The sequence below is a fragment of the Hippoglossus stenolepis genome, chromosome 1 (assembly GCF_022539355.2).
Source record: "Hippoglossus stenolepis isolate QCI-W04-F060 chromosome 1, HSTE1.2, whole genome shotgun sequence".
NCBI classification, from domain to species: domain Eukaryota; kingdom Metazoa; phylum Chordata; class Actinopteri; order Pleuronectiformes; family Pleuronectidae; genus Hippoglossus; species Hippoglossus stenolepis.
The window spans coordinates 19202752-19216317 of record NC_061483.1 but is presented as its reverse complement, the minus strand read 5'-3'; the positions used below and the strand labels follow the sequence as shown (position 1 = coordinate 19216317).

The 13566-nt window shown below is 40.6% G+C and overlaps 1 protein-coding gene across 8 annotated transcripts in view; it reads left to right on the top strand.

The window, feature by feature from the left end:
• The window catches only part of esrrga (estrogen-related receptor gamma a), a 146817-nt gene that overhangs the window by 77894 nt on the left and 55357 nt on the right, over window positions 1-13566 (top strand). For all 8 annotated transcript variants that reach the window (XM_035152857.2, XM_047339470.1, XM_035152874.2 and 5 more), the window contains one exon: window positions 4645-4803. In XM_035152857.2, the coding sequence (XP_035008748.1) occupies window positions 4646-4803 (158 nt within the window). In that variant the 5' untranslated portion in view covers window position 4645. The remainder of the gene's footprint in view (window positions 1-4644; window positions 4804-13566) is intronic.

Here is a 13566-nt window from a genome sequence, read left to right as displayed (position 1 = left end):
TCAAAATTACTCTGGTCATGAAATGTAATTTTACTTACAACTTACTCTCTTAATAAGAATACATATGTACATAATATGTGCCCGTCCAGATGGAATTTAGAAACGTACGTTAATTTTTTCTTTTGTAGGCCGTGGTGTTATCATGGAAAGAGAAACATCGCTTAAACATATGGTGACGATACAAAACAGCTAATTTTTACATTTTTTTTATTTCGACCAATCGAACGAGCCTGAGAGAGCTCCTGTTATTTAGCCTCTCAAATGATCCCAACATGACGTGAAGTGAAGATGTCAGTCACATGTTCACACTCATTGTTGTACACATGTACAGTTATGACTATCAGGCCCTTGTTCCTGTGTGTATTGTGTGTAATGACTGTGTGTCTGCACAAAGTCAGACTTGTAACACTGAAAAAAATAGCAGCTAATTGTTTTCCCATAATAACATTTAGACTTACCGCGGGGGTTGGATGTTTTTTAACGTAAGCAACAAACTGATTCATAAAGCTAACTGATGAGATTAAAGAGAGAATTTTCAGTCTGGACTGTGGTGCTGTTTAAAGTGAACTTTTATATCCAGACACAAAACATTTTCCTTTAATATCCATTTGTTTATGTCGTTGTTAAACTACAGAACTAATGTTGCATCTTCAGGAATCACACAAAAATTTGAAAAACCTTTTTGTTTGTTAGTTTGTATTGGATAACTTAAAAACTGCAAACATTTCTTTCCCACACATGTTTCTTCTCTAGAGCTGATCCGTACTTTTCTGCCCGTCCACAGATAATTTGTTTCCTCCTTATCCCTATTTTCCGCTCACCCCCACAACACACACACACACACACACACACACACACACACACACTCCTCCTCTCCCTCCCCACCTGCCCCTCCCTCATGGAGCTGTCACCTTTCTGCATCCGCTCAGTCCCTATTAAGGCCGACAGCCCATCTGCCGCCTGCCCCGCTAACAGCTCCCGTCGCTAGCGCTAACGTGCGCACACACATCCACATCCTCTCAGACACACACAGGGCTTCCGTGGGTCCCCACCTGCCCTGATGCACAGGCAGACAGAGAAATGAAGTCCAACACATTTGTTTGAAATTATGCTTTTTACTAGATTTATGTTGGAATCGTGTTCATTTGTCTCCGTCTTGATGTCGTGATTTCACATTCAGACATTTTGTTCCCATATCAAGCAATTATGTGACCTCCTTATTTTTAATAACAGACCATGTATAAACTGCATATGTTAGAAATAGAACGCGTTGCATCTCAGCATGTTTTCAATTACCCTAAAAAGAGGAGGAGTTGTTTATAATTGTTTTCCCCTCGCTGTCGCTAGTTTGTGTCATTGTGTACAGTTGTAGCAGAAATTGTGTATTTATGCTCTACTTAGGCAGAGCAGGTGGACCAGATCGCCTTCTTCCTTTTTGCCATAATTCTGCAAAGACATTTGTCGTCTAAGTTTTTTGTGTGTGCTTTTATCAGTTTTCTTTGTGTATATTTCAAGAATGCAGCCGTGTTAACGAAGCTACGTTTATGCGTATTTATGGGTACTATATATTTGTGACTGGAAGAAATCACGCTGCCCTGGTTAGGGCGTAATTAGGTAGGGCAGTTGCAGCTCTGTGTGTGTGTGCGTGAGTATGTATGTGTGTGTGTGTGTGTTTTCTGGCATTTGCTCTCTTCAGGGATAGGTGCGTTTTGCATTAGCAAGAATGGCAACTGTCTCATCAATCACAGCATCACCATGTCACACACACACTCACACTCACACACACACAACCGCAGACACACACACACACACACATACTGTGTCATGGTCATTCTGTTCACAGATGGGCCAGCAACACATGAGCGAGTCACTGAGCATCAGAAAGACACCCACGATCTCCATACTTTTACACACACACACACACACACACACACACACACACACACACACACACACACACATGCATGCACAAGTGTGTGTGCGTGCAGGCATGCCTGTGTGTGTGTGCGCTTTTGCCACTTACATGTACTGACAGGAGCGTGAAATAGGTAGAATCACAAAGGTTAATACTCTTCTCCTTTATTCTCTCCATTTACTTTGTAAGCATACATAAATATTTATGACCTGAGCTATTTATTTTATGTGTTAGTGCTTTATTGGTTTTGAATAGTAAGAATGAAAGGTACCTTAAAATAATCTGAATCTATTTATGTAGAGACAAAGGTTTAATTGGTTAAATGCGCAGGTTAATTTTGTTGGTATTTAAAACTGTACTTGTAGCCGGCACATACTTTTTCTTTTGTCACATTTTCATCTATTGTACAGAAAAACTTAATGCCTGATTTAAAAGATTGTCAGATGATTTTAAGATGTAGTTTAGCCGGAATTTAATCTCCTGGAAAGAATAAAAAGATGAAAAAATATCCGATTACCTTGCCATAAGGTATGAAGCAATAAAAGAGAATCTCTCTGTAATCCCCAACAGTTTTAGTGTCTGCTTCAATGCAAGCGGCAGACTGGAGGTGATTTCTCCACAAATCCAAAAGCCTTTGCCGTTTTGTTATGTCAGAACTCTGTTAAGCATAAAATGATTTTAACTTAGGCTTATTTTCATAAAAGAAGTTACTTCAGCTCAAGTGTAAGTGGAAATGAAGTGAGGGGGAATCGAACGAACAGCATCACTTTCACATGGAACTGGATGCCCCTCCGTCCAGTGTGACACCAGGACACTCCCCAATAAAAAAGCAGTATTAAGTGTTGCCTGTCTATATAGCATTGTGTCACCGCAACCAAAGCCAATAAGTGTCTGAAGCAGCAGCAGCAGCAGCAAGATATCGATTCCTCTTATTCACCAGAGTGGAACTAAAACCTACATCGTACACACCCTGGCCCTCCACCTCTCACTGAGCCAGCCCAGCTCTGAGGACAGAGAGACGGCTGTCACACCACTGATTAGTCTGTCTACCTGTCTGTCCACCAGAGCCTCTCCTTAGTAGGAACCCACAGTGGGACAACATCTCACACACACACACACACACAGGTCTGTGTTCGATGTTTGTGTGTTAAACACGTCGATCGGTTTGCGACACATACCAACATCCTTCTCTGTTTACTGATACACTGTGCCTGAGACAACACACACATATAAATGCTGTAATGACCAATGACTAATCCAAAACGAAGTAGCTAAAACAAATACGATTATTTTATTTTTGTTGGTATTTATTTAGTGTCTGCATTTTCCAAAACCAGTGTTAAAAAATTTCAACATTAAATCTAAATACTAAATGATATTTTCTTTTTTTTGGGGCTGTGTTAAAGTGTTTTTACTTCTCTGTCACTGTGCAAAAAAAACAACGTACAAATGCTCAAAATGCAAAGCACAGAGATGCGTCAAGCATCGACAGCAGGCGTCTATTATACATTTTAAATGATTTGAGAAGAATCACTTGTGCTCTGACATCTGTTCCACTCCCTGAATTGGTTTCTGTACTTTCTATATTTTGTCTGCCGGTTGGGAAAGTGCTTTTCTTCCCACCTGCCCAGCTTCGTTCTCCCCTGGTGGTTTGGTTTAAATGTGGGCCGCCCAGCCAGTGTTATTACAAACGCTGCCTTCTCCCCTCCTCCTTGACGTCAACTATCACTGCTGTCTGTTTTTCTTTCACTCCATGGTGTTTAATTCATTATTTTTTTGTAGTGAACTATTTTGATTCTGTTGCCCCATAGTGACCTTATCACTCCGGCAACAGCTCTTCCCCTGACGACAGCGCAGGGTTTTGATTGACAGATAGCGGTCCCTCCTCCGGTGCTTTTACTTTTATATTCCCTCAGTCTCTGAAAGGCTTTTCCAAGGCTGAAACTGGTAAAACCCTTCTGACGTTAAACACAGCCGAGGGTTGCTGAAATTATACGGCTGACGCATCAGCCGGTGCGTGTGGGTGCAGACAGATGTATTTGACGGAGATTTGTTTCCACATTCCAGAGAAAAAGTCTCTACACTGGTTTTAAAGTTACAACCTGGCCTGTGTGCATCTTTGTCTGCCTGTTGGCATTTCTCTTAGCATGTCGGTGAATATTTCTTCAAACTTTAACTTACTATTTATTTATTTTGTACTGTTTCCGTCAGGGTTACTGCTAAATCTGGGGCCCAATGAAGAATATAATATCAGGCCCCCCACACAATAATAATAATGTTGGTCACTATGTTCTATAAGGGCCCCCTATCAGTGCAGGGCCCTTGGAATTGTCTCTTTTTGATGCATATAATGCAGGCGTACAGTAAAAATGAGTTTGTGCGAATGTGTGCATGTGTTGTGTCCATTGTGGTCCATTGACATCTAGAATTTTCTATCCCAACATTTATTGGAAAATTCACAGTTTTTAACTTGATCATCAACTTGATTCTAGTACTAAGTGATTGCTTAATTTAAGTTTTCTTTATGTTTAAAGCTATATAAAATTATTTGCTCTGTTTATTGTTAATTCAGAATTAATGTCACTGTAGTGTTTAAGTTTTTTTTTTTTTCAAAGACTTCGGGAAAGGCTAAGTAGGATTAGAAAAATACGTGTTTCAGCTGCTTTCCACTTTCTGTGGCCTCTGCCGTCTTTTCACCGCCATCCCTCCTTTTCTCTCTCCGCCCACAGAATGAACTTATCGAAGGGGCCATTGGTGAACAGCAGCAGTGACGACATCTCCAAGTCAACTTTCGGTAAATGCGGCGCTGGCGCCTGGAGGATGCACCAGAGCTACGATCCAGTGGAGGTCAACCACATGAGAGACGCACATGCCCTCTACAACCCCAGGTAAGGCAGAATGACAGAGAGGACCGGAGATATAAATAAAGAAACCGAGGGAGAGAGTGAAACCTTAAAAGAAAAAAAAGAATCTATGAATCTGCTCAGTTTTACACAAAAGCCTGATTTGACCTCTATAAAGCTCAGTTGAAAGAGAAAAGAACAGGGAAGCACTTTGAGACATCAGAAGCCAGTGTTTAACGTGGTCAGTGTGTTTGAGACATGGTGCTGCGGGGGGGGGACCTGTCTCCATCATCTATTCAAACGTGAGGGGATGTATTTTGTGTGCGTGTGGATCTGTGTGCATCATTTCTTTATTTTCAGTCATTTACTTCATGATTCAGATCGTAATGTCTCTCCTTTTTTAGGCTTTATTTTCAAACTTGGACATTTTATTAGACCAGCCTTTAAAATAAGCTGCTCTGTTTCCGTGTCACCACGAGCAAAATGTGACGTTATTACAGACATATTACAGAACAACCCTTTGGTTAAAACTACTGCCATGAATAAAACAGGTTCAGTCATCTGTATTTTCCTTTACTTTTAGATGCGTTCATATGATTGTTTTTGATTATGTTTGTTAGTTTTAAATTACAAAAGCCACCCTCTTAACATTCCCCTTAATCAATCGTCTCTGATCATCAGACATAGAGAAGAGGTTGTCCATGGAGTGGCATAGTCCAAAAATTTCAAATTTTCAACTAACTATTTATTTCACATTTTGAGAAACATTTGCCATTTCACACTGCTAACAAGAAGAAAAAAAACAAAGTCGCCTTAAAACGAGAGAATTGTTTTGTCTCTTACCGACAATTTATGTGACTGTGTGTCTGTGAGCTGTGTTTGTGACGACTTGTTCCTGAAACGTTTTACTCCCTGCCCAGAGCAGACATATTCTTTTTAAAGCCATGCTCTTCTACATACGTTTTTCACCTATAGCACCATCTCAATTTTGTTGTATCTTTACAGTGTAAATAAAATATAGAGTATCACAAGAAAGCGGGATTCAACTTGGCTCAAGGACACTTAAGTAGTGCAAATGTGCTGCAGCACAGAGGCTTTTAAATCTAATCATTTGGTTGAAGGACAGTCACTTTTACCATTAAATGTAATTCCCCCATGCATCTGCATATTCCTTCCTCTGTCCCTCTGTCACTTTCTCTCTTCCTCTGTCTTTTCATCATTCTCAGAATAAGGGACAGAAATACAGGCACAGATTGCAAAACTTTGTATTTGATTAGCATAGACATATTGTACTTTTTAATTAAAATGAGCATGAGGGTGGTTGGTGCTCAGTGTTTGTATTTCAACATACATTTCCACCTGTTGTGACCTCATACTGCTCACATAGACTTTCCAAAGCTTTATCTATTCATTGATCTTTTCAGGAATATTCTTTACATTCTTGTTCATTTTAATTTTTTGCTACCAAACAGCGTTATGCTGCCTGACCTAACCCTGGCTGACATGATTATCTCAATGAACATTATATTACTGTTCTTGTAGCTGTGTTATTGTCCAGCCTATTAGAACACACTATTGATCAGTGCATTGTTAGGCTTTTGCAAAGCCCTTTAATTTTAAGTGTGTGTGTGTGTGTGTGTGTGTGTGTGTGTGTGTGTGTGTGTGTGTGTGTGTGTGTGTGTGTAGACTGGGAAGTCTTAGTCCAATAGGATTTCAGGGTTAGTCTGGGTCAAGCCAATTAGAGGTCTGGCAAGCCATTCTCACGCAGACTTTCAGCCAATCACCAGAGGAGTGTTACTAGTAATGTGTATGTGTGTGTGTCGGTGTCGGTGTGTGTGTGTGTGTTGGCAGACAGGGAGGTCTGGTGATGAGAAGTGTAAAGGTTTGCCAGGGGCTAGGGAGTCACGCCATGGCTTGAAGTCGCAAACTACATTCGCACACACAGATGGACGCACACACAGAACAATAAATTGGAAAATCAATTATTTGGCCCTGCATTGGTTCAAGGTTTGGACCAAATCAAACAAACTACAGTTGATATTGTAATTGTGAATTCATCTGCCAGAACGATGCCCAGCCTCAGATGTTCGACACAATATTTCCCCAGTTGGCAGATCATAAAAACACTAACAATATCGGCACAAGTTCACAACGTCAAAAGCCCTCATCATTAACAACTCATCACAAAGAATATGCTCACAGCAGGTCTTCTCCGCAGCTTTGATTTATCATAATAAGAAAAGCAAAGGTGAATACAACAACACTTACAGCTCGGTTCTATTCCAGAGTCACAGTAAGACAGTGATCCAGTGGTGACATCACCAGGACCCTGAAACTGAAGCAGTAAAAAAGCTAGATGGAATTTAGCCATGATTGTTTTTTTCATTTAAATCAACATTTTTCCTATGATATGACTTGTTTTAAGTAAAGAATACATGTCCTTTTAAAAATAGAGAAATAATTGCATAGGTAAATACTTTTATCTTTCATTCAACTAAATACCTTTGTTCATAAATCACCTGAACTCACCATCTCTCTCACACACAGAAAAATGAGCTCATTTAGTTCACAATCATGTAGTAAAAGATCACATGAACACACACAAACTTTAAGTCACACAACTTACATTGACAACTGTTCGCAGGCACACACATACATACACACACACATACATACACACACACATACACACTGACCTGATTAATCCTTATGGCTTAGAAAAATCCAAATTCTACTTTCACAGTTTATATATTTGTAGACACATTTTTTCAAATGTTTCAAAATGCATGCAAGTTATGAAGAATGGCATTTCGTCTTCATATCACAAAGAAAAATCCTTTAATAGTTTTAACATGAAATAAGGTGAAAAACCTGAAGTCTTTTGTCAAATGAAAACTTCTGAAGAAATTCCTAATTTGTTTTTGGAAATCTGCTGTTTTCATTGGACAGCAACAATATTATTCCCCTTTTTATTTAGGCCATCAAACCAATGTGATTAATGTCAGGCAGCCAGGGTGCGCTTCAATGCGCGCGCACACACACACACACACACAAACACACTCACACACACTCACACACTTTGCTGTAAACTGAGCCCAATGTAATCATAATGATAAAGCAGATTGCCTTAACACACAGATGGGCCTCCCAACAGCTCTGTATGTGTGTTTGTGTGTGTGTGTGTGCGTGCGTGTGTGTGTAAGTGTGGACAACGCTGATTGGATTGCAGATTTATAGAAGAGGATTACTGCGGGAGCAGAGAGGGAGAGCGAGGAAGAGAAAGAGAGGGAGAGAGAGGGCTTCAGACACTCACCTCTCATTAACTTCCACCCCCTTCACCTCATCTCAACTTATTCTCAGTCATGGACAAACACAGAAACATACACTGTGAGAGCCAGTGTTGACAGTGCTCCATTTTTTCCCATGCAGTCTCCAATTAAAATAATGTTTTGATTTTACTTTTAAAATGCTGAAGGAGCATTTCAAACGTAATTTGCAATTAGTTTTAAACATGATCAGTTTTTGGCGAAGCAGAATCTGAAAGCAGGTAAAAGCAAAGCTAATTTTGGAAAGATAAACAGTAATGAAGAGACACTTAATGAAAAATGATTCAATTGAAATATAACTAAATTATTTAGAAACTAAAAATTCTGACATTGACATGATGAGATTAACTGATTCCTTCTGGTGGAGAAGAGTAGAAAATAAAGTGGAATATTTTTATAAACTGTCCAAATATAGAAAATTAAATAGAGACATTGATACAGACACTATGGTATACAAATGGGGGGGGTTGAAAAGGTGGAAAACAAGACAGAAAGAAAAGCAGGCAAGACCAGAAAGAGACAGAGAGACGGACAGAGAGAGACAGAGACAGTGGGCACTCCAGCAAACCTGATTATGACTGGATGTGAATTAGATTCCCTAACAGATGGTCCAGGAGCGAGGCTGTAAGGTGCATCAGCCAGCAGTGAGGGGGGGGCGAGGGGGGAGGAGGAGGAACGGAGGGGAGTGAGAGGGAAGATCAGGCAGGGGGGGACAAGTGTCAACAGCAGCTATAGCGACAATAATACAGATCAATTCAGTTCAAAACCTGCACTAGTTAAATGTTTATGTGCGACCACTCTCAAATTATATTTTTCATACATCAGGAATAAATATTGTATTTTGGGACATAATCGTTTAATTTATATCCACGGTACCTGTAATATATTGTAGTCATAGTAAAAGTAATGAACTCGCTGAATCTCATCAGAGTAATTCACAGAACGTTCAGTATGAGCTTCCTTCTTCTGAATGTATATTTACAGAATATTGAATAGAAAAGTGAGCAGTGAACTGAGCCGCGCTGAGGATGTTTCATATTTTTTTTCTCAATTTATACAGATGCTGTGTGTTATTATACAAACTCAGGCTCTGCTCCTCACCCCCTCCCTGTGATGGATAGGTGTAAATCATCCCAATCCTGTAGTGACAGCCCAATTTCCCCAAATCTGATCTGCTTAAAGAATGCAGCTTTGACGCTCGACTCACTTGTGTCTCCTCCTCTCCTCCTTGTTTCCTCTCCTCTCCTCTCCTCAACTTTCCTCTCCTTGAATCTCCTCCTCATCTCCTCTCCTCTCCTCCACTTTTACCCCCTAATATACTTCATCCACTCTCTTTCTCTTTCCGTCTCTTCTTGCCCTCTCGTTCCCCTGTTCCCTCCTCGCCTGTCTCCCTCTCCCTCCCCTCTCTCTCCCTCTTCCTCCTGTGTCACATCTGAAAGCCCTGTCATATTTACTAGAGTGGAAATCCTCTTTCACCATCTGCTTAATAAAATGTGTTTTTAATCTGATGGGGGATATTTTGTTTTTTTAAACACTTTTTTTTTATTATTGTACTTCTGTGCAATTTCATTTGATACAGCACCTTGCCCAGTTTTGTATCTGTATGAGAGAGAGAGAGAGAGAGAGAGAGGGAGAGAGGGAGAGAGAGAGGGAGAGAGAGAGAGCTGTACATCTCACTGTACACGAATGGCTGGATGTGTACATGTGTGTGTATGCGAGAGAGAGCGAATGAGTGTGTGTCAGCCTTAACGCCAAGTGTCGGTAAGTGTTTGGAAGGACTGTTGCACCCCTAACGCTCAGCGATAACACTGCTAATCCACACCTACACACACACAGAGAAAGAAACCAACACTAACCTTGATCAATGACCTTTCTTTTATAAAGGAGCCACCCTACAATTTATATTCCTTATTCCCCTGCACAAACATTTCCCACCAACACCATGTGAACGAACACTGTGAATGTGTCAATTTCATTGTGCACATCGATTAAGCAAATTACATTTTAATGACTAAATTGATCATTATGTATTTTCATAAAAAGAAGGATTAGTAATCCCACTTTTGCCACAGGCACCTTCTTCCTCCACAGAAGGTTTACCTAACCAGAGGATGCATTCAGTAATTTCATTGATTTCCACTCTCCAGCCTTTCCAGTAAAAGGCTGGAGGTCACTACAAGTACATGGTATGCAATTTAGTCTGCCAAGTCCCAAAATAGAACTAAATTATACACCCATTTTGTAGTCATTTGTGTATTTGATTATTTATCATGTACATTTAATAAAAAAACTGAATGATTTTAATCAAATTAAGAGACAGTTTGTGTTAACTGTATTCTCAACGCACTGCATGGAGTTGAGCTGTTTTAGAGGTTTGAAGCACTATTCTTACAGTAGACAACCACCCTTATAAATACAATGACACACAGCAGATAAAAGAGACAGAGAGAGAGAGAGAGGGAGAGAGAGACAAAGGGAAAGGTGAGGAGAGAGGGAGACATGGTGACAAAGATAGTGGCTGGCAGCAACACACTTATCAGCTACTGCTCCACAAGAAAATGACCTAAATCATCAAGATTCCCATCTGACACACACACACACGCACATACACAGGGTTAGCGCTGCCCTTCCTTACCTTTTTTTCCCTGAGCAAGCTCACCCTCTTCATATCTCTTTCACCTAAATGCTGCGCCTACTCCACCGACGCAGTCAGACTCTCAAATCTAAATCACCTCTCACACAGACACAAAATGAAATTCCTTCAAACGTGGGAATGGAAGAAGAAAACTTACAAAAAGAAAATATACAACAACAGTATTATGTGGCGACGAAGGAGCCATGAATTGCATTGATGTCACCAGTCCCAACATGATATTCACAAATTGAAGTCTGCAGTTTGGAAAGCACATACTGTTATTCCTAATCAATAGTGTTTTGGCAGACGCTGTCCTGTGTGTCCTGCCCCCTACAGTTTATACATTCACATCTAGAGTGTGTGTGTATACGTGTACGTGTGTGCGCATCAGCCCCAGCGGTGTGACTCAGAACATCGTCCCTGATTTATTTCGTAGATGTGCGTTTGTGTAGTGAATAGTTGTGATCACTACATTTATTTGTCACATTAACGCTCATACTTAGACAAAGTGTTTAACCACACATTCACACAAACACACACTGAGGAAATATAAACACACACTCACACACGCGTTTCCTCTCCTCTGCTGGTCTTTACAGCCCAACAGCCCATTGGGCAGAATGTGTTTTAGACATTATCACATTGATTGTATGTAATCAGGGGTTTATTCTGCAGCCAATGAAGTGAATTACAGGTTTCCTGCCCGACTAACACTGTAACAATTGATCTGCTCCCTGCCGTTTGTGTGTCTGTGTGTGCATGAGTGGGGTGCAAGGTGGTGTGGATGTACGAGAAATAGAGAGAAGCAATGATGGAGTGTGTTTGTGAGAAGTAGAAACGGCAGAGAGAGAAAGAGAGAGCGAGCGAATGAGACCCAAAGAGAGCAGGAAGAAGAGGGCAAGCGAGAGCTCAGTAGGAGGGAGAGTGGTTTAGATTGACTGTCGCTGCATGAGTTTTTATTTTCTATTTTATTTATTTTTGTCCCTGAAAACAACTGTAATCATCTGCACACTGCAGGTCTGTGGAGCTAAACTCAAACACACAAACACACTTATACAAACCTGGGCCAACACAACAACACACAGATTACCTTTTCAATCCTGTACTCTGTTACTCTGTTTCTCTGTCTATGAACTACACGCACACACACACACACACACACACACACACACACACACATGGTATGCATTTGTGTACAATCACTTGCACGTTTCTTACTAACAAGCAGACATGCAGTTCAGCAACCCTCCACACATAGAGGAGCATTGAAAAGGGAGTAAAACAGAGAGAAACAGAGCAAAGAAAGGAAAATAAACAGCGTGAGGTGAGAATTGAAAAAGTAATTCAGTCTATTGAGGAAATCATTTTCTTCATTTGATGAAGGAAATGTAAACAAACTTCACTCCTTTCCTTAATTCAATATATTTTCTTTCCTGTCCTCCATCCATCCATCCATCCATCCATCCTTCCTTCACTTTCCCCCTCGGTCCCAGAGCATTGCAGGTATCATCTAGATAGAATTGTGTAAGCTTTTCTCTCTCTTCCTTCTTTTTTTCTTTTTGCTTATTGGACTGTGTGTTCTTATCAGCATCGAGAGCACAATGCTTGGTGTGATGGAAAGGTATTAGCCAACCCATGGCAGCTACATTGTCAGCACTTCTCTCCTCTTCCTCTGTCTCTACTGCCACCTCTTCTCTTTCCTCTCTGCTTTTTCCTCCTCCCTCTCTCTCCTCTTATTGTTCTCCACTCATTTTTATTGCTTTTTCAGTGGGAATTTGGTTTTGAAAATATTGTCCGGCCAATGTTCATTTCTCTACACCTACAGACGCTGAACATTGTCACGGTGGAGTAAATGGTCTCTATCTACATAGAGCTTTTCTAGTCTTGTAGACCACTCACAGCTCTTTGCAGTACAGTTTTTGCCATTCACCTATACAGACACCTTCAACCACACATTGTTAGTGCATGTATGTGAAGCACTTTATCAAACATCGCTCAAACTCTTCCGGCAATTTGGGGTTCAGTGTCTTAGAGCATATATATATAAAAATATATATAAATATAAAAGTTTCCACTGTTGGAAAATAATGCTCTTTACGTTTACACCTTAGCTGCAATTTAAAAAAAAACTATTCTAAATAAAAAATATATGAATCTTTAATCTGTTGTGATAACAATTTTCTCCTCTTCTCCTCCCTTCCTCTCCTCTCCTCTCCTCTCCTCTCCTCTCCTCTCCTCTGCTCTCCTCCTCTCCTCTCCCCACCTCTCCTCTCTTCTCTCCTCCTCTCTGAGTTGTTTGAGGATCAGTTTGTCTTTGTGGCTGCCATCTAAAGCGAGGCAGTCCTACAAAGATTGTATATAATGAAGGAGTGCAAGCGCACACAGAAACACAGGCTAAAGGAGCGCACGGTGAAACAGCACAGAGACGCAGAACGAGACACAGAGTAGTTCCTCTAATACGATGATTGTATGTTTGTCCCTGACAGTTGTCAGGGCACTGCATCGGCCCACCGCTCTAATGACAGCTTGTCATACCAAAGTGCCCACCTTCCTTCAAAGCACACAGAAAAAACACTTCTTTCTTTTTCTTTATTTCTTTCTCTCTCTCATGTCATTTTATTATTTCTGTTGCTCTCTCTCTCTCTCTCTCTCTCTCTCTCTCTCTCTCTCTCCCTCCCTCAATGCCTCCATGTGTTTATCTCTCTTTCATGAGTAACTGTGGTTTTCTACAAGATGTGAGAAATAAAAAAAAGAAATGGGTACGAAGGGAAAGAGAAAATGACAGGGATCGAGCTGGAAATGGAGACAAGGGAAGGTGGTAATCTTTCTGTGTGTGTGTGTGTGTGT